The sequence below is a fragment of the Ornithorhynchus anatinus genome, chromosome 14 (assembly GCF_004115215.2).
Source record: "Ornithorhynchus anatinus isolate Pmale09 chromosome 14, mOrnAna1.pri.v4, whole genome shotgun sequence".
In the NCBI taxonomy this organism is placed as follows: Eukaryota; Metazoa; Chordata; class Mammalia; order Monotremata; family Ornithorhynchidae; genus Ornithorhynchus; species Ornithorhynchus anatinus.
In genome coordinates, this window is record NC_041741.1 from 409,405 (window position 1) to 430,939 (window position 21,535).

A 21,535-nucleotide genomic window follows, 5' to 3' on the forward strand; every position below is an offset into this window, starting at 1 on the left:
ATAACTGTGGCACCTGTTAAGCACTGTACTATGTGCCATGCACTCTTCTAAGTCCTGGGGTAGATACAGATCAGTCTTAAAGCACTCCCCAGGTTCTCTCCTCTCTGTAGAGACATGAAGACCATAAGTGAGTAATCAGTGCCCAATAAAACAGGTAAGGTTGCTACCTGGCTCTCATTTAAAAACCTTTATTATTAAGGAGCCCGTCAAGCTTGATTTTTAAATACAGACCAGTTTCAGCAATCCAGAAATTCCAGACATCAGAAATCTAAGGAAAATTTTCTTCTGCCTCCCTGACCCAGCCCCTCCTCCTGCACACTTATTTTCAGAAGGCAGCGCAAGCATCAGCAGTGATTGAAAAAGACTGCTCACCTTGCCATGTTTACTCAGTGCTTACCCTTCCTTCTACACCTTTGTAATTCTGCTGCCCTGGGGTCATACGAGCCAGTATCTTCCTTGCCACCTCACTTCCTTCCTTCCTTCCTTCCATCTTTTCCCCTTCCCTTCAGAAAGACTTAAAATAAAAAAATCTGTCAACGCCCAGGCTCCTAAAATTCTGGAGCTCACACTGCAGTTTCAATTCTTAGGCTCTTGATTAGTGACCCTGAGCAGAAAGAGGGGGAAACTTTGATGGGTAAGCAAGCGATAAATAAATAAGTGGAAAAAGTAGAGTTGATAGTCCACTCACCGCAAATCTCAAGGTAACCAGTGAAAAAGGAATGTCGAGAGCCTTACACTAATTACTCTCACTCCCCAATATAGGTCATGCCCATTCAGTCAGCCAGTCAGTCGTATTTATTGAGCACTTACTGTGTGCAGAGCACTGTACTAAGCACTTGTGAGGGTACAATATAACAATAAACAGACACAATCTCTGCCTGCAACTAGCTTATAGTCTAGAGGGTGAGACAGGCATTAATATAAGTACATAAAATTATAGATAGGTATCTAAGTGCTGGGGGGCTGGGATCGGGGGATGAATGAAGGGAGCAACTCAGGGCGACGCAGAAGGGAGTGGGAGAAGAAAGGAGGGCGTAGTCAGGGAAGGCCTCTTGGAGGAGATGTGCCTTCATTGAGGCTGCCCGGGGTGGGGTGACATACCTATTCTGTGCTGGTCCGTCCTGGACAGGACTCCACCATGTACTGCCGCCTCATAAGCTGAAGCCTAGGCAAGCATTTTAGTTTGGAGCCCTGGACATCGGCGGTGGAGCTTGCAGAAGCCCACCTGGTCACCTTTTCTCCATCCTTCCCTCACTTCTTCCTCGCCACCTCACCCACTGACACTTCCCTTCAGCCCACCGTAGACAACCACTTTCTTCTTTAGATTGTGGACATGTTTCCAAAGAGGGAGTTGGCACACCTCCCCGGACTTCAGGAATACCCCCCGAAATCAAACAACTGGTCAGGAAAACAACGAGACCTAGTGGTAGTGAATGGACCTGGGTTCTAATCCCGGCTCCACCACTTGTCTGCTGTATGACCTCAGACAAGTCACTTTACCTCTCTGGGCCTCAGTTGCATCATCTGTACGATGGGGTTTAAGACTGTGAGTGCCTTCATATGGATTATCTTGTGTCTACCCAGCACTTAGAACAATTCCTGGCACATAATAACTGCTTGACAAATACCATTAAAAAAAAAATGGCTGCCTTAGGTGCACCGGAAGGACTCTGGTACTCTGAAAGCTTTTGCTTCTTATCTTCGCATGATCACATCTGGGGATTAAACCCTAATTACGGTGTAAAGACTGTCTTTAAATACCATCTCGGGATTCAGGAGGTTAACAAACAGTACACTGCACTTTCACAAACAAGTCCTTTCAAATGCTTGCTCCAGGCTGGTGCAGTGAGAACCTGCTCAGTGGTATTCAACTAACTTGGTCTGCAAATGAAGGAAATGCTACAGCTTTTAAGGGAGGGGTGCAACCAAACCAGGCCCCAAAACCCCATCACTATCAATTAGGGCTCTGCTTAGACAGGCAACTGAAGGAGCTGCTTTGATATAAAAAAAATTAAGTTGGTCACGCAATAGCATTTTTTGACTTGGAAAGCAAGTCGTCATTTTTTAATTACAAGTCTTTGCCAGCAGTGCTGCAAAGTCTCAAGTTACTTGTGTTTCGAACAAAGAGCAACTTTAGGTTTGCGTTAAATGGCCTGCGATCCCTGAAATGGTCACATTGACCCATTTGAGTTATTTGACTAGGCAGTTTTCATTCTGTTAGTAAGAAAATGCCACTTTGATGGAATGAGTGAATTTAATGATTTGGGTAACTGCCGGTTTCTTTGAGGAAGGGTGGAGGTATAGGAATTTCCAGTCAACAAGCACAGGAGGAAATACAAGTCTAAAGGGGAAACTACAGTGAGTTCATTTATGTTGATTAAAGCTTTGGTTTGGATTTTAACAAATTGTTGATTAAATTGTATATGAATTAAACTAAGTACTAATGGAAAATTCTAATTTTTTATTTGCCTCCTAATCAAAGCAGTGGGTAAAGATTAATTGTCTGCTCTGACTTCTACTATATCCCCAGAGGGTAATTGCAGAAAGCTTTCAGATGCTTTCTGTTTATTTGTTCATAATGGTTGGAACAAGGCAACTGGTGACTTCAAGTCACTTCACCGGCTCAGTGGGACCATTGAGCTGACAGGGAGGACTGGAGCAAGACTGTTCAGTGTTTGGGAAGAAGTAAATTCAGCAGCACAAATCCCCTTGTTTAGTGTGGGTTTGGGAACCTCACCTGCCTTAGTGGGGTTTGATTTATGCGTATTTTAAGAACCCAAGTTACAGTTTGTTGCAGCTCAGTTCTGATCTAGTGCTGATCAAACCTAGTTCTGATCTAGATGTGGACTTCACCTTTGTACATCTAATTCTGGGGCTTAATGGAGTTCACATGTGTAAGTTGGATCAAGAACAAATGCTGATGTAATTTAATGTGGATTTTTGAGCAAATGGCTGTAGGCATCCTAGTAATTTAAAAAAAAAACAAATCAAAAAGTGTCAATTTGAAGATCATCCAGGCCTCAGAAGATCCCAACCAGCTGCCATGGACTTCCCCTCTATGAGATGTATGACTCTCCTGAGCTAGCCGACCAACAGGGAGAGACCCAGATTCATCTTTGCTGCTCTGAGGGCCACTCAGGTGCTCAGCCGAGTCTCCTTGCTGCTCTCCTCTCATTCATTCATTTAGTTGTATTTATTGAGCACTTACTGTGTGCCAATCACTGTACTAAGTGCTTGGGAGAGTACACTGAGCGCTCAGTAAATGAGACAATAAACAGACACATTCCTTGCCCACAACGAGCTCTCATAGCAACACTTTGGTAGTCGCTTTGCCAGGGTCTGTCCCTTCACCAGCAGCGGCGGAGGGATGAGAAAATCAGCCCCTGCTTTTGTCGCTCTGTTTCTTCCTCATTGAGGTTTCCCCTCTGGTTTTCCTCAGTTTTACTGTGTGTTCCTCGCTGCAGGCACAGTTGCCAGAAAAGTGTAGCTGGTGATGTTGGTGGCATTTCTACTTCTCGCTGACTTTTGATTCACTTTCTTTCGTGGTTGCATAATCAGCTGCAGATATAGGTTCACGGTCAGGTACACTAAGAACCTGAGAGGGCATCTGCTCCTTCCCCACAGAGGCCAGTCAGGGCCACACGTAGCCCCTCCCAGAAGAGAGAGAATTCATGCAGCAGTTGCAGCGGGCGACCCGGGGCTGCTGAGCTCCCTCCCAGGCCTGCCCTTCTGCTCTCAGCTCCCAGGAAGCCACGCCTGGAGGTCCAGGTAGCCGGCACTGCGCTGCACCACCCTCAAGAAAGACATTCTTTAGGCCACCTGTACACCTGCATTATCCCCCCAACCATCAAGAAAGGGCATTCAACTTGCCTGCGTCAGTGTTTTTGGGACATTGTTTCCGCGCAAACCTGAAAGATTTCAGGAAAGTTAACTGCCCGGTTGTTATAGTGAAATGTGCCCTCTTGTGGCTAGAAAATCCTAAATCTCTGCCTACTGGTCAGGCTGTTGGAGCCCCATCTTTTTGCATTCCTTTTTATCCTCCAGGAGATCTCTGATTAATCTCTAATCTTGCCTCCTTTTCTATGTCTGACACCTGCTTCAGCACTTTTGTGCCACATAAAGCATCAGGGTACCCACCTCACTTCTCCTTCTCCCCTCCACACTCCCAACTTCCATTTCCGGTACCCTATATGTACATATCTTTACATCCTGCTATTTCCTGCTGAATGAAATGTGTCTAAATGTTTTGCCTCCCCTAATAGAGGGCGCGGTTCAGATATACCCATTCTCCTGTTCTCTCCCAAGTGCTTAGTCCATCGTACTGCACACAGCAGGCCCTCAATGTGATTGAGTGATTGCTCCCCTTTTGTCCCACAAATCATTTGCTGATGGTCATAACTAGAAAAATTGAATTTATGATTTTTTTTGGGATGTGGGCAGAGATATGGATTTTGAGGTGGTGGGGGCAATAAAAATATATGCAAATATTATTTTTCTCATCAGATCTAAATTTATTTTACCGCTTTAGCAACAGAAAATCCATAATGTAGAATTAACACAATTACTTTTTTTTAATCAAATGTAAAGTACAAATTTGTCTCTCTATTCACACATTTACAAATAAATCTGAGTGTACCATCATCAGTTGTAATTATTGTCAGTAACCCGCTGTTGTCTGCACTCAGAGGGACCTAGAGAAGCCTTTAGCATTTTCCAGTATGAGACGTGAGAGTGAAATGTACTGTTTTAAAGTCAAAGCCGTCAACAGTAAACAGAATGAAGCTTTCATGTTCTGGATTTAGCCACCCTCCTCCCCAGAGTCAGCAGTTCGAGTCCATACAAAAGCAGCTTGAATTTGGAACAGGTCTGGGGTGGGAATTCCTGTCCTAGACTTGAGGTGCAAGGACCCCGGCAGCCAGGACAGCATAAATCTCCAGTTGGGCAGTGCCCTGAGAGCAGCCACCCCAGGTTCTTAGACTGCTCAGATTCCCTTCTAAATTTTGCTTCTAGCTCTGTAGCACAGGCATTTCTGTGCAGGACACAGCTTTATATTTCATAGCATTTAGAAGTCATTTCGAGGGAGGAAGCTGGTTTGACTACAAAACAGTTCATCGTCCTAAAAAAGTTTTACAAGAAGTTTTTCCTTTACTTGGAACAATTTCCAATTCTTCCATTAAAATATTTGAGGGGCGTTGGGGCAGGGAGGGGACATGATTTTCCTCAAATATGGGGGTTTCTTTCTAGACTTCGAGAGCCATCGTCATGTCTACTGAGGTATGACAGCATCTTTTCCAGGTATTTGTTTAATTTTGACAGTCCTTTACGGAAATTACAGTGGGTTGCAAATCCACCTGGCAGCCCTACTTTCAAGTGTTCTCCCGTTCATTGAGGTTACCTGCCACTGGTTTATTAGAATCATAGGCCTAGGGCACCAGCCTTGACTCTGAGGTGTATGGTTTAACAGTCCTTTCTCAGAGAACTGGCAAATGCTTCTGGACTGAGTGTATCTGACTCGTGTGGTCCCCTGAAGAGACCAGTGTGCAGGGGTCGTGCACAGCCAGGCTCGGCGTGCCGCTGGCAAAGCCTGTTTGCCTGATGTGTATATCAAAGGTGGCGATGGTTAACGGAAGGAGCAATGCCAGATTCATCGAACAGACATTCTGGAGAAAGAGGCCATCTGTTAAACTACTCATTGTAAAGCCAATCATTGGATCCCAAGAGTATTTAGTTAACCCATTAACTGAAATTGAAAATATTTCCAGCATCAGCTTTTTAGACCACCGCGGACCTCTGGGGGGCAAGGGGGTCACAGCAGAACAACTCTCAGAGAGGTAAATGTAAACTCACCATATGGTAGTGTGATCTTGTGAAAGACAATCAGTGTGCCTAATTTCTTCTGACTTTGTGTAAACCTTAACATTTCCTCCCGTTCTTCCCTCTCCCCTAGCCTCCCACATCCGCAGGACAGGTGTGTTCACAGCTCATTCTAGAACTCTGCTGGTGACTAATTCTAATTCTAGGTCTAGAAGGGGGCCGCTCTTCCTGCAAAGCACTTGGTAGTGAACACTACTGAGCCCATTGTGACGACGCGGGAGCAGTTGCCCACATGGGCTGCCGGGATATGTAGTTTTCCAGCATCCCAAGAATATCATGCAAGTGTGAACACACGGCTGTGCCTGGGAGTGGCACGGAGAAATTCAACTGTGGCCTGAACAGGACTCGTGACTCTTATGCCCAGGCCCACTGGCCTTGTGAACCACACCACGTTCACTCAGCCCTAAGCAAGAAAGCCTTAGAAGGTTTTTCAGCAAATGTTGACCAGTGGTGTCAGGATTGTATTCTCTGTGAGATCACAGAGTGATTAATTATGAAACGTCACATTACCTACGTAAGGAAACGAGGAGCTAAAATAGCCAGCCATCTTACTAACGTTGTGAAATTATTTCACAGCATGTTCGCAGATTCTATCCAGACTCTCAAAGCTCTCCTCTTAGTAGCAGGATTTATGGAGGACCCACTAGCTGCAGTGCAGTGTACTAACTTAATATAACCCACTCTTCAGGTTAGCTGCAGCCTACAGCAATTCCAGCTTCACTTTTATCTAATGAGAAAAATCCCCCATTTTTCCCCACTAACATCCCACCTTTTCCGTGTAAGAACACCGTTTGGTCACCTCTAAACCTGCAGTAACCAGAAATTTTCCCAAGGGCAGGGCCAGACCGAACAAACATCTGCAGTGACTGGCCACCTTTCACTGCCTTGACAGTCCTCCCGCGAGTGCAGTTAGGGAGCGCAAACCAGAATTGCTGTTCAGTGAAATAGTTCTTTGAAAATTGTGTCTTTCCCTCTTCCCTGGAGGACGCCCTGGCTCCGGGGGCCAATTTGATCCTATCCCAAGTGATTTTTGCCGCTTGCAGGGAATTGTAGGTCAGATTGGCCTACAGGTCTTAGTTTAAAAACTCTGATCCAAGCCCTTGCTGAACCGATGAGCTGCTTCTGCTCACGTGACATCCTGCAATACCACATTCCTTGTGCTTCCCGCATAGCGTTTTTGGATCAGTAATGGCAAGTGGATGATATGTAAAGAGAACTGAAATCTTAAGGTAGTAACGTGGAAGTGGATTTTTAAGACCTGGCTCTAGGAGTTGCCCCTTCGTCTTCCCTTGTCTTGTCTTCCCTCCCCTCCCTGAGCCACAGACCCCATGAGAATGCAGCCCTCACCTGGTGGTAGCCATTGGGTGGGGAGGTGGGGTGACCCTGAGCCCCGAGGTATTAGAACTAGTTTACCTTGGAGCCCAGTCACCAGGACCTACCAACTACCAACATTGAGCCCAGAGATCACGTTGCACACCACGGGCCAGAGGCAATTGGGTAATGCTGCCCGGGCACCAGGATCCCTGTATGAGCAGAATAACTGCACTCCCTCCCCTCCCCAGCTGCCAGCTTCAGCCCTTTTAAAGCACTGGAAACTATCTGGGATGAATCAGAGGGAAGGTTTTGTGCATGTCCCAGTTCCCCGTACACTGTCATAAGTGTTGAAGGTATTTAGCCATTGAGTTTTACCTGTTCTTTCCTTGCTGTCATTCATCGTAATTGATCACTTTTCCCGGGTGCCTATTCTCCTTTCCTTTCGAGTGTGAGCCCCCGGTGGGCCAGGAACCAGGTGTAAATCAGTGACCGTGGACACCGACATCTGCCAGAATGGGTGTTTTCATTACACGTGTTGGCCGTTAGAGAAGTAGGGGACTTTCTTCCGTCAGTGTGCGTCCACCCGGCCAGAATGCCATGTGATTTTGGAAGAAAAGGTTGTGCACAAGCGTGCAGCGTTAGATGCGACACATGTACTGTGCGTGAGTTTTTCTTAACGTGGGGTTCGTCAGGAATGTAACCCTCGTGTTGTCTGAGAACCCGGTATCTTCTTTTTCGGCCTTAGTTTGGTGCTCTGCACTTGCCAGAGTTCAGTCCCTGTTACTGACTACTAAGGGAGGGGAGGGGAGAGCCTGGCCCACCAAATCTGAACATAAAAACTGACTGAGAAAGGCAGACTGTGTTGGCTCTGACAACGGGATACATTTTTCATGCCTTTTGACTTCTAAAAATCTGAACGTGTCCTCTCGGAAGACTTTGTGGAGGCCTTGCTCAGGGGCGCTGAAGAAAGAGGACTATAGGGGCATGCTTTTTATGGATTGACCCTCTCCCTTCCTGAAATCACAGCTTCTACTTTTTCCTTTGGCCCTGTAGATATCAGAAGGTACTTTTCACTAATGCTGTTGTTTATTTTTAGGTATCTTGCAATATATTCAGAACTCTCCCACCTAGTGACAGTAATGAATTCGATCCAGAAGAAGATGAACCAACCCTTGAGGCGTCATGGCCGCATTTACAGGTACTCTTATTGTCAAGATCCAGTTTGCCCTTGTCACCATTGCTTGACCACTTCACTTGTAAATTTTTATCACTAACCTAGGAATCCAAATTTGTGTTAAGGTAGAGAGTAGGAGAAGTCCAACTTGATTTGTTTGAAGCAGAAGGCAGGTGGAACTACTTTTCTTTCAGAAATTCTCAATTCTTTCAGAAATTATCCTGCCTAGATAGGAATCAGCTTTTCAAGAACATTTTATTGCCGATATTGCTATTAAGGGACTGTTAGATCCTGATGCTAGGGAACAGGAGTGCTGAATTCTGTTATCCAGGCCTCCCTGAAGACTTACCATGTGGCCTTCAAAACACATTCTCTTCTCCCAGGACCAAAGTCCTCTCATCTGAAAATGCGCGGAAAGCATTTTACAATTTTCCACCGTCAGGTGTTCTTTCAAAGCAAAGTCTGTCATCTTAATAAACGTTTCCCATCTTTTTCCTCAGATCCCTCAGAACTAGGATTGATTTTGAGGGATCAGGATAGTTAGAGGAGCCCTTTGGCAATTATGCCAAAAAGCTCCAACCGCCACCAGCAAATACAAATATTGCAAGTTGAAAACGTCTTCTCTTCACAGGCTTGGATTCTTCTTACTAGGGCCCAGAGAGCGAGACTGGTTTATTTTGTTCTAATAATTAATAGTTGTCATCCGGAGAGGGCCATTCCATGGCCCTGGTGCATTCTTTAATGGAATAACATGAAAATGAAACAGTCACTTCCAAATGCCGTCTGCTAGCAGCTGCAGTGCTCAGTGTGTCATATCTCAAAATTAACTGAAATCTAATGTGTTGCAGCTTGTATATGAATTTTTCATACGATTTCTGGAAAGCCAAGAATTTCAACCCAGCATTGCCAAAAAATACATAGATCAGAAATTTGTATTGCAGGTAAGAAAAATTACTTTTTCCAAACTGCTATATGAATTTTGCTACTCAGTTGTCTATGCTTTATTTCCCTGTATCTGAAAATCAATCAGTGATATTGAGCACTTACTAGGTGCAGAACACTGTGCTAAGCACTTGGGAGAGTGCACTACAACAAAATTAGCAGACACATTCCCTGCCCATAACGAGCTTACAGTCTAAGGGGAAGATGAGTTAGGTTACTTTTTGTTAGAGGTTTAATGTAATCCCAGTCATCCAGTTATCCTTAGTACACTGGTCTGTCTCTCATTCTCTCTCTTCTTTCCTCCTCCTCTCTTTTTCTATGCACATTGTGGAATTCCCATTATCACAGCATCTTTTTTATTCATTTCAGTGGAAGTCAGTACTGTTGTAGCTTCTCGCCCTCCATGTTTCACAATGCAAGGGGTTTGTTGTGTTAGAATCACATTTGTAGAGTTCCAGAATCGGTGAATCACGGTTCAGCTTTAAAAACTGTAAACCTTTAAAGGGTAAACTAGAAAAACAGGCCAGATTCTCAGGGCGTTGCCTCCCTAAGGTGCCTGCTAATCACCAAGCACGCACGTGGCAGGAAACGCAACCTAAATTGTTCCTTGCCTGGGTTAGATGGATGCAGACTGTCTGTAAGGCAGTGAAATGACTGATCAGTAGTGACTGTTTAATCTAGAAAGATCAAGCGCTTTCTGGCTTTCAAGCGCTATTTAGTCAGGGACTCCATGAAATAATATTACGGAGCACTATGAGATGATTAGAAGATGGTCTGTTCAGTCAGTAGTATTACGTAGTAAGATGACTGACCAGGTTTAGATGTCTTTATTAGTTCTTCGTGCAAGGAGCCTCATCACCTTGTTTTCCAAGAAAGTTAAAACTTCTGCCATACAAAACCATGTGACATCTTTTCATAGGATTTTCTTCATTACACAAAACACACACCACATACAAACACACGCACCCTCACATGCACTCACTCTATTCCCTGACTTCGAACTTGTCTTTGGAAGGATTATTGTGTTAAGTGTTTAAAGAACGTGTTTCTAAAGACTGTCTTCATCGAGTTTGCAAGTCGGAAATGCAAGTCAGTAGTTGCTAAGAGACAGTGCTGTTTAAGTATCCCCTTAAGCGTATGTTCTGCTGGAGATGGATGTTTGCTAATTTGTACTTTACATTCGGAATTATATTTAGCAGAAAAGTGCCATGGCAATCATGGACACGAAGCAGTCAACACTTTGAACTTCTAGGCCGGAATTAAAATCGACCCTGAGAAGGCTGGAGAACAGTTGTAAACTAGACTGCGGTAAACTTCTTGCGGGCAGCGAAAGTGTCAGTCAAATCTTTTGTATTGTACTCTCCCAAGGGCTAACTTAGTAGAGTGCTGTGCATACAGTAAGAACACAGTAAATACCACTGATTAATGGATCAGTTGATTGAACGGCTGGATATTAAAGAAGAAATTATTTCCAAAGCCATATAATACATGTACTGAGCTTGTGAAGCGGACAGTTCCCCCCCATCAGAGCGGTACTGTTCTAAAGCAATTCAGGGGTGGTGGGATATGTTGAAAAATATGGCAGTGACTTCTTTAGGTGGAAATTGTGAGGGGGGTCACCCCCCCCCCAAAAAATAAATAAATGCCCATGGGATACTGGATTCAGCTTCAGTTATTTCTCCCTTTCTCTTGGGCAGGTGACAAAACCCATGCTAGTTTGTTTTAACCAGAACTTTTACTTGAGTAAAAGAACAGGTTTGAGAAAAGGGTAGATTTGTACTGTGGCTGGAGATACTGGCGTGGAAGGGAAAGACAAATGGAAAATATTTTCTCGTAGAGCAACTAGGTCTTGTCATTTAAAATTTCTTTCAAAGATGTCTTTAGTTTCCTTAATTCATCCTGCCGGGGAGGAAGAGTGGGGGCTGGGGAGGGGAAACAGACATTGTCCTTTGTTTTGCTGTTGGGTTCATTGTTTACATTGCAGTCAGTCCTATTTATTGAGCGCTTACTGTGTGCAGAGCAGTGTCCTAAGCACTTGGAAGAGTACAGTAGAACAGAGTTGGCAGACACTTGGCCGGGCCACAACAAGCTACTTGTGGCTGTTTTTAGTTCTGTCTTAGTTTCAGTATTCTCTTGAAGTTTTTGTCCCAAAAGAGCAGCTCCTTTCTTGTTTTGAGCACACTAGACTGGTCTCCCCGCACCCAGCTCTGCCACTGCTTTACTGGCCTCACTGAGGCGTGAAAGCCTTCCTTTCTCCCCCTGCTTGCAACATCCCATCATTTCAGCTCCCCTTAGTGCAGCGACTTGGGCATCCCTCTGTTGATTCCTCCTCTCTCTGCCTTTGTCTCCCACCCTGCCCAGCTGTGTTGGGGGGTCTATGACGCCAGTGGTGGCAGGCTGATTTGGCCGAGTCCAAACTGTATTTGAGAGGAGCAATAGAACCTCTCATTCTTCAGCTGTTATTCATTGTCTTGTCTTCATTGTAACCATTTTAGAAGCTCTCGAGAAATTTATTTGCGGGTGGTTTTTTTTTCTGCTCTATTCCTTTTGTAACTGCAGCAGCTAAAACCCACTCCTAACAGAGCAGAGAGAAAAATTGGATCTGGTAGGGCCAAAGCACTGGAGTTAATATAGAAATTAACGTAAGCCCGTCAAACTGTCTCTATCTGTTGCCGACTTGTTCATCCCAAGCGCTTAGTACAGTGCTCTGCACATAGTAAGCGCTCAATAAATACTATTGAATGAATGAATGAAATTAGTTTTTTTAACTCACTTTTTGGGGAGACGGAGCTTCAGTAATGATGCGATGGAGTTTTTGTTTGATTTTTTTTGTTTGTTGTTAATGGTATTTGTTAAGCACTTACTATGAGAAGCAGTGTGACTAAGCGGAAAGAGTCCAGGCTTGGGAGTCAGAGGTCGTGGGTTCGAATCCCGACTCTGCCACTTGTCAGCTGTGTGACTGTGGGCAACAGTGCTCTGCACATAGTAAGCGCTTAACAAATACCAGCATTATTAACTTCTCCGGGCCTCAGTGACCTTATCTGTAAAATGGGGATTACCTGTGAGCCTCACGTAGGACAACCTGATTACCCTGTATCTACCCCAGCACTTAGAACAGTGCTCTGCACATAGTAAGCGCTTAACAAATACCAACATCATTATTATTACCTGCCAGGCACTGTTCTAAGCGCTGGGGTAGATAAAAGGAAAGGGGGTTGGACACAATCCCTGTCCCACATGGGCCTCACAGTCTTAATCCCCATTTTACAGATGATGCAGCTGAGACACAGGGAAATGAAGTGACTTGCCCAGGGTCACACAGCAGACAAGTAGGGGAGTGGAGATTAGAACCCAGGTCCTTCTGACTCCCGGGCCTGTGCTCTGACCCCAAGACCATGGTGCTTGTCCATTCAGCTGAATTGTTGGTTTGTTGTGGACTCGTGGCACAGCCCAACTGAGAATTCCCTCGAGTCACACCTGCTCAAAAGAGACTGGTATCCCAGCGGCGTGGGGAGGATTTGGGGCAGAAATATTTCTCCAAACAACGTTCTATCCCTTTTGGTGTTTCAACGTACTTGGTCCCTTGCAGTGAGGACGCTCTGCGCCCCCTACTGGTCACTTGGTGAAACACCACCTGTTGACAGACGGATGTTTTCGAAGTTGAGTGGTAAAAATAAGAATAATAATAATTGTGGTATTTGTTAAGCACTCCCTATGTGCCAGGCACTGTTATAAACATTCATTCATTCATTCAATAGTATTTATTGAGCGCTTACTAGGTGCAGAGCACTGTACTAAGCGCTTGGAATGAACAAGTCGGCAACAGATAAACACTGGGGTGGATACAAGTGAATCAGGTTAGACACCGTCCCTGTCCCACATGGGGCTCACAGGCATGGGTCAGTGGAAAGAGCACGGGCTTGGGAGTCTGAGGTCATGGGTTTGAATCCCAGCTCTGCCGCTTGTCAGTTGTGTGACTGTGGGCAAGTCACTTAACTTCTCTGTGCCTCAGTTCCCTCATCTGTAAAATGGGGATTAAGACTGTGAGCCTCACGTGGGACAATCTGATTACCCTATATCTCCCCCAGTGCTTAGAACAGTGCCCTGCACATAGTAAGCGCTTAACAAATACCAACATTATTATTAATCTTAATTGAAACAGCGTAGCTCAGTGGAAAGAGCATAGGCTTGGGAGTCAGAGGTCATGGGTTCGAATCCCAGCTCTGCCATTTGTCAGCTGTGTGACTGTGGGCAAGTCACTTCACTTCTCTGTGCCTCAGTTTTCTCAACTGTAAAATGGGGATTAAGACTGTAAGCCTCACGTGGGACAACCTGATGACCCTGTATCTACCCCAGCACTTAGAACAGTGCAGAGCACATAGTAAGCGCTTAACAAATACCAACATTATTATTATTATTATTATTAATCCTCATTTTACAGATGAGGTAACTGAGGTACAGAGACATGAAGTGAAGTGACTTGCCCAAAATCACCCAAGAGGCCCGTGACAGAGGCAGGCCCCAGATCCTTCTGAGTCCCAGGCCCGTGTTCTATCTAGTAGACCTCTTTATAAACCCCTTGTGTTAGGAACCATGTCTGAACTGATTCTCCTGTACTTGCCCTAGTAGTTACACGTATTAAGAGCTTAATGAATACCAAGACTAGCTAGGAGTGAAAAACTTCCAATGGTTGCACATCCATCTCCACATAATAATAATAATAATTATGGTATTTATGTGCTTTCTATGTGCCAGGCACTGTTCTAAATCCTGGGGTGGTTTCAAGCAAATCGGGATGGACCCAGTCCCTATCCCAAATTGGGCTCACAGTCTCAATCCCCATTTTACAGATCAGGTTACTGAGGGTGAGTGAAGTGACTTGTCCGAGGTCACACAACAGACCAGTGGCAGATCCGGAATTAGATCCCATGACCTTCTGACTCCCAGGCCTGTGCTCTATCCACATCAGACATTTTACCATTGCCTCTAAGACACTCAATCGTCTTTCCCCCTCCCCTCCTACCTCACCTCACTAATCTCCCTACCTCATCTCTCTCACTGCCGTCCTTCCCTCTGGCCTGGAACTACCTCCTCCTCCTCCTTCATATTAGCAGTCCAACGCTTTCCCTACCTTCAGAGCCATCCTAAATTCACACCTTTCCTTGTCTAAGCCCGCATTTCCCCTATTCACCCTCTTTTGTCTTCCCACTTAAACCCTGTCATCACTGTGGACATCACCACCATCCTCCTTGTCTCACAAGCCCATTACCTTGGCAGTGTCCTCGACTCATCTCTCTCATTCAACCCATCTATTCAATCTATCACCAAATCCTGTCGGTTTTACCTTCACAACATCACCAAAATCTGCCCTTTCCTCCTATGCAAACTCATACTATGCCGATAATAATAATTGTGGGATTTGTTACCGTCCGCTAGGTGCCAAGCACTGTTCTGAGCGCTAGGGTAGATACAAGGTAATCAGGTAGCCCAGTCTTTATCCCACATGGGACTCACAGACTTAATTCCCAGTTTACACATGAGGCGCAGAGAAGTTAAGTGGCTTGCCCAAGGTCACACAGCAGACATTTGGCAGAGCTGGGATTAGAACCCAGATCCTCTGACTCCCAGACACATGCTCTTTCGTCTAAGCCACGCTGCTTCTAATCTCTCCCGCCTTGGGAACTACATCAGCTTCTTTGCTGACCTCTTTGCATACTATTCTCCCCACTCCAGTCCCTACTTCACTCTGCTTCCCAGATCATTTCTCTACAAAGCCATTCAGTCCACGTTTCCCCACTCCCCCGAGAACCCTAAGAAACTCTTTACCGTCAGCTTTAAAGCACTCAATCACCTTGCCCCCTCTTACCTTACCTTGTTGATTTCCTATTGCAGTGCAGTACGCCCACTGGACTCCTCTAATCTCAGCCTACTCACTGTACTTCGATCTCAGCTTTCTCGCCACCGACCCCTAGCCTGCGTCCTGACCCTGGCCTGGAAGAACTCCCTTCTCCTCCTTATATGACAGACCATCAATCTCTCACCCTCACAGCCTTATTAAAATCACATCTCCAAGTAACCTTCCCCAACTAAACCATAATTTCCCCATCTCCCTCTCCCTTCTAAATCACCCTTGCACTTAGATTCGTTTATTCACCCCACCCTCAGCCCCACAGCACCTACGTTCATAGCGGTAATTTATTTTAATGCCTGTCTCCTCCTCTAGATTGTAAGCTCCTTGTAGATAGGGAACTTCTCTACCAACCTCTATTATGTTGTACTCTCCCAAACATTTAGTACAGTGTTTGCACACAGTAAGGGCTCACTAAATACAATTGAATGATCGATCGATTCTGTGTTTTCTATGCACTTGAACCCGTATCCCCATAAGCACTTAATATTAACCCTATCCTCAGCCCCACAGCACTTATTTATATCGATTAGACTGTAAACCCGTCAGTCGGCAGGGATTGTCTCTGTTGCCGAACTGTACATTCCAAGTGCTTAGTACAGTGCTCTGCACATAGTAAGCGCTCAGTAAATACTATTGAATGAATATACCCTTATTTTCTGCCATTCCCCTGTTTGCGATTTATTTTAATGTTTGACTCGCCCTCTGTGCTATAAGCTCCTGGTGGGCGGGGATCATGTCCACCAACCCTATTGTACTGTCCCAAGTGCTTAGTTCATTCAATAGTATTGAAGGCCCACAGTCTTAATCCTCATTTTATAGATGAGGTAACTGAGGCACAGAGAAGTTAAGTGACTCACCCAAGGTCACACAGCAGACAAGAGGCAGAGCCAGAATTAGGTCCCAGGTCCTTCTGACTCCCAGTCCTATGCCCTATCCACTAGGCCATGCTGCTTCTCAAAGCAGATAGAAAAGATACATTTCTTAATATCTCCATGCTCCTGAGGCATTCCCACTTCCTTTATTTCCATCTACATTTAACACAGATGTTGAAACTTGCCCCCCTAAAATAGGTGTGGGTGTAGGTCAGAGTTAGGGTTGGTCTTGTTACACTGATTGCTTGCACTCAATGTTGGGATTATAGATCATACTCAGGTCTTCATTCCATTCACTAACTAGAACCTGAGAGAAATTGTGTGTTCGCACACTTTTCCGAGGCCGCCTGCAGTCATGAGCAGAAAAATGAAATGATGATGCTAGGATTACTTTTTCCAACTGTCCCTTTTCTATTTTGGTGTTTCCTCCTCTAGTATCAGTTAAATTCTAAAATTGTGTAGCTTCCGTTCTCCTATTTTTAGTTCAAATGCGAGAACGCTATTACTTGAAGATGTGAAACCCTACTTGCATCTCTTGGAATATTTCCATTTATTCTATTTCATTTCGGGTTTTTTCAATTAGTCCCCAAACAGATTTTTAGTGGTTACAGCTCAAAGCACTTTTGGGCTTCAAAAGTAGCTTCATGTGTTCCTTTGTGGTGTGGCCTCTCTATAGTCTCAGTTTGCCTTGGTAGTTCTCCGCTCTCTTTGTCTGTTTCACACTGTTGTCCATGAAACACTAAGATTTTAGGTTTTAAAAGATCTAGGCTTAAATTTCCACAAGGACATATTGTTTTACTTGGTGGCTTTGTTTCGGAGATCAGAGCTCAGCGACCTGGTTTGTCTTTGGGGTTGTACAGCTCACTTTTTCTCTGCTTAATTACATTAATTGATATTTCTTCCTACTTACGGTATTATTTTTACATGTTTTATGTAGACTTTATGTATGACTCGTTCCCAAGAGTTTGTATCGTGGTATTAGTGAAGGCATTTGTTAAATGATTTTTGTTTAATTATTGAATTTTCATTCAAATATCTCAAGATTAATGAATCATAATCGTAATTGATTTAAGCTTTGCTAACATTTACACCCCCAAAACTTTCCCTTGTGAGAGTTGCCAAATAACTCATTAGGCCTTTTTTTCAAGTGCTTAGAAATAGAAACAAAATTAAAAATAGAGCTGAAAAGGTTCATTCTTTCCATCTAGTAGAAGAAGGCTGGGAGGACTGAGATGACAGGGCTACATAGGAGACTTAGTGTGCCATTCGGGTATCTTTTGGACTCTAGGCACACGGGTAGAGTTTTTGTTTGTCATTCATTACATTCCGTGAGTTCTGTTCCCATGAGAATTATTATAAATTATATATTCATATTAATTTCCGTCTCCCCCTCGACTGTAAACTCGTCATGGGCAGGGAATATGTTGGCTAAATCTGTTGTATTATTTTCTCCCAAGTGCTTAGTACAGTGCTCTGCCCATAATATGCGCTCAATAAATACCATTGATTGTTTGATTGCGAATGAGTGTGGCTTTAAAAAGTCAGTGTGTGACTAGAAGCCCTTTCTACACTGGGGCCAGGTGCAGCTCTCTTGGCTATTTCTCCAACCCACTCTTATATTTGGGCTTGATAAAGCTTGGGCCAAAAAGCCAGGTTGGGGATTGTCTTCTAACACTATGATAATTCTCAAGCACCTGGTCGAGTGCTTTACACACAGTAGGTTCTCAGTAAATACCCCTGATTGATTGGCAGATTGAGGATAATGGATGGAGGTTGGGAGAAGAGAAAGAAAATGCCTGTGGTCCAGTGGCATACGTGGCTGGTGAGGGGAGGCAACTTGTTTGCATGAGCATCCACTCACTCGCATTAAGTGAAAACAGTACAGTTTTTGTTTGTTCACTTATCGAGAGTGTGAATGTTCTATGTATGTATATATTTATATATCATTCTTATTGAGAGTGTGAATGTTTTATATATTTATAATATATATAATATATGTAGTATATTTATGTATAGTCTGACCCACAGTGTTAGCAATTGAAGTGCATAGTTCTTATCTCTAAGATTTTTTTTTTTCAATCATTACAGCTTTTGGAGCTATTTGACAGTGAAGACCCCCGAGAACGAGATTACTTAAAAACAGTTTTACACCGAATTTACGGCAAATTCCTTGGTCTTAGAGCATTTATCCGAAAACAGATTAACAATATTTTTCTAAGGTAAGGATGGGGAAGAAGCGAGGTGGATGGGAAATGGTTGGGTTTTCGTCCAAGTATTTAACAGTGGAGAAAATCTTTATCTTGTTGCAGATTGTTAACTTTATTCTCTTTGTGTTTATAGGTTTGTTTATGAAACTGAACACTTCAATGGGGTGGCTGAACTGCTGGAAATACTAGGAAGGTAATACTTGTGGATTCAGTTGCCAATAGCAATGTGATATTGAAGGCCAACAGGCAAACCAGAGAACTGAAGGGTGGGCTGATTTGCACATTACCTACTGGTCCTGGGCCTCCTTAGCATTTAGCGTGTTTTCCCTCTGACCGGATGCTTTTCATCTGCTCTTCTCAAGTCCCTTGGTCGGTGCCATGCAAAGGAATCAGACAGGCAGCAGTATCTTTGTTGGAGAGATGCTCCATCAGTCAGTTCAGTTGCCAAAGGACATCTTATTCAGTTCTAAGCCCAAATATTACTTAACATACCCTCTAGAAATCAAGTAAGTACCAGACAAATAACAATATCACCTCTCTCCTTGGGTTTCTGTATGCATGCACAACTCTTGGGGCTGCAGAGTTATCAATCGTATTTGGGGGATGGACTGTAAATAACAGCTGTTGAAAAAGTGTCTTGCACACAAGGAAGACTGCAATTTATTGTCTGGGATTCGGCTTTGATTTTCTAATAAAAATACTTAACCCTTCCCCCCCCCGTTTCTATAAGAAAGGAAGGGAGATCTTTCTCTAAATGAGATGTGGGTTCTTAGGGGCTAATACTGGGATTCATGATGGGGGCTGTCTGGAAGAAGAGGAGGGTGAAGTTGAACAAGAGAGAATCAGGAACTGGAAAGGAGGGAGACCTTAAGAGACAGGGCCAGAAAAGACAGTTTTCAGAGAAATGAGCAAGAGCCAGCGATTATGTGTAAGGGGTGGTGCGGGGCGTGCCTTGAGATTTCCTTAGGGGAAAGGAGGGGCTTTGGGAACCCAGGTTGTATCAAGGCTCGAAGGGCTGTGCTCAGTTCCTGCTTCTGCTGGCCTAAATTCCTTCTGCTGGAGGCTAGCTTCAGCCTGGATTGTGGTTTGGAAATCCGGGATTGTATAAACAAGAGTGGGTTCTCCCTGTTGTTTCTCAGTTTTGTTTGCTTTGAGATTATATCTAAGTCATGGTTCTTTTCTTTTTCTTAGTATCATCAATGGCTTTGCTTTACCTCTTAAGGCAGAACATAAACAGTTTCTTGTGAAGGTGTTAATTCCTTTACATACGGTCAGAAGTTTATCACTCTTCCATGCACAGGTACAATTTTGTGATATGTGTATATGTATGCTTAATAACATTTTGGCACACTGAAATTTCCTGGGAAGTTTTAAATAGTTTTCTTAGCAAAAATATTTTCTCCATAAAAAATGAAATTATAATGTATGTACTTAGGTGCTCTGTCCCAAGCATGTAGTACAGTGCTGTGTACACAGTAAGCGTTGATTGATACTCATTCCACTGGGAAGCTTTAGAACAGTTAGTTGGAGTTTTCCCCTCTGTTGGATAAACGCTCCCCAGTCAATCAGTGGTATTTATTGAGCGCTTACTGTATGCAGTACAATCCTTTTTACGCAAGTGCCCTCGGGGCCCTCTAGCCTCTGGCTGTGTTCAGACTCTGTGTTGGTGGCCTTCCTTCTCACCGTCCCGCCTCTTAGGTCCTTCAGCACTTCCATCTTCCCAGCCCATCCCTCCTCTCCCTCTCCAGCTTATTGGCATTCTCCTTCCTCCCCAGCCCATCACTGTCCTTCCTCCTCAGCTCATCATCCCTCACCTTTCTTTCCAGTTCATCATTGCTCTCCTTCCTCCCCAGCTCATCTCTCTGAGAGATGTCTCTTTTTAACTCTTCACTTGGATAGCTAGAACCAACATTTTAAAGGCACAGCTGGGCTCTGGTTTTGGACCCATTTTACTTGGACTGGAGATTGGCCGCTCTTAAATGTTTTCTCTTTTAGTTAAGTAGTCAATAAGTGTGAAGGTCATCACATCACTTTGTTTTTTAGTAATGAGTGCAGCTGTTCAAGTTCTCAGTGAAGGGTTGGTAACTGAGTGTTTCTTTTTGCCCCCCTCAGCTGGCGTATTGCATAGTACAGTTCCTGGAGAAAGACCCGTCCCTCACAGAGCCCGTAAATATTTCTTTAACTTGTTTTGTGTAGCCTAGACTTCCATTTTGAGTGGATTTGGATAAATGCCTAAACATACAATTCCTTTCTTTCTTTTCATTTAGGTTATTAGGGGGTTAATGAAATTCTGGCCCAAAACATGCAGTCAAAAGGAGGTAAGTTCTCTGTGTTGAGGGGAGTACTTTCAAGGCAGGTCAGAATACCAGGAGCCCCACTTAAATGATTGAATTTGGCCATCAAATCTACTGTGAGCCCCCGAAAACAAGCCATTGAAGGGCTTTGCAGGTGCATGGGAGCATGGGTGTATGGAAATGAGGCTCACCAGTTTGACATTTCACTACTCTGTTGTTACCAACCAACTGTGTTTTTCTTCCGGATTTTCCTGGGTTGAGGAGAGCGTGAGGGCTCCGGGAAATTTTCAATAATCTAACGGCCACAACTGTGGAGTCCCACCTTTATTTCCAAGTGGACTTTTTTCCGGGCCACAGGGGAAACTGATTTTTGTTTCTCTCTGGTGTAGAAGGCTGTCAGGCAGAATATAGGGTCTTTGAACAGTCTCCACTTGCCCCATCGATTATGAGCTGGACATCCATTACTGGTTTAGCTTCTCTCATCGGAAGGGGGAGATGGGTGTGGAGCCCTCCAACGGTAAAGTCAGTCATCCCTACTGGGTTGCGAGGATTGCCCCAACACCCCAGACTCTGCTGGTCTGTGGCTGGTGTTCTGTTCCTAGGATTGGCTGAAACTCTTGGATTTTGGCTTGTTTTTGTGTTGTAGGTCATGTTTCTTGGGGAGTTGGAGGAAATCTTGGATGTGATCGAACCTTCACAGTTTGTTAAAATTCAGGAACCCTTGTTTAAACAAATTGCCAAGTGTGTCTCTAGTCCTCACTTTCAGGTCAGTAGTAAAGAAGTTCTCTCCTCCTTGTAACGGTGAGCTAGAATTCCAGGAGCCTGTGCAAAATATAATTATATAAAGTTTTCTGCACGTACAACAGAAGCTGCGGGGCGGGGGAGAGAATGAAAAAGAGAGGGATTATGAATTTATATGGCAGGAGTGAGAGAGGCCTGTGGGTGGA

The 21,535-nt window shown here is 44.3% G+C and overlaps 1 protein-coding gene across 3 annotated transcripts in view; it reads left to right on the forward strand.

Moving 5' to 3' along the window:
• Nucleotides 1-21,535, forward strand: part of PPP2R5E (protein phosphatase 2 regulatory subunit B'epsilon) — an 81,715-nt gene that overhangs the window by 53,160 nt on the left and 7,020 nt on the right. For 2 of the 3 annotated variants that reach the window (XM_007661216.3, XM_001506734.4), the window contains exons 4-11: nucleotides 8,285-8,386; nucleotides 9,211-9,303; nucleotides 18,176-18,306; nucleotides 18,428-18,487; nucleotides 19,486-19,594; nucleotides 20,407-20,460; nucleotides 20,562-20,612; nucleotides 21,235-21,354. In XM_007661216.3, coding sequence (XP_007659406.1) covers nucleotides 8,285-8,386; nucleotides 9,211-9,303; nucleotides 18,176-18,306; nucleotides 18,428-18,487; nucleotides 19,486-19,594; nucleotides 20,407-20,460; nucleotides 20,562-20,612; nucleotides 21,235-21,354 — 720 coding nt within the window. Of the gene's footprint in view, nucleotides 1-6,310; nucleotides 6,389-8,284; nucleotides 8,387-9,210; nucleotides 9,304-18,175; nucleotides 18,307-18,427; nucleotides 18,488-19,485; nucleotides 19,595-20,406; nucleotides 20,461-20,561; nucleotides 20,613-21,234; nucleotides 21,355-21,535 lie in introns of those variants that run through there. The other variant, XM_039914026.1, reaches the window with a different exon arrangement.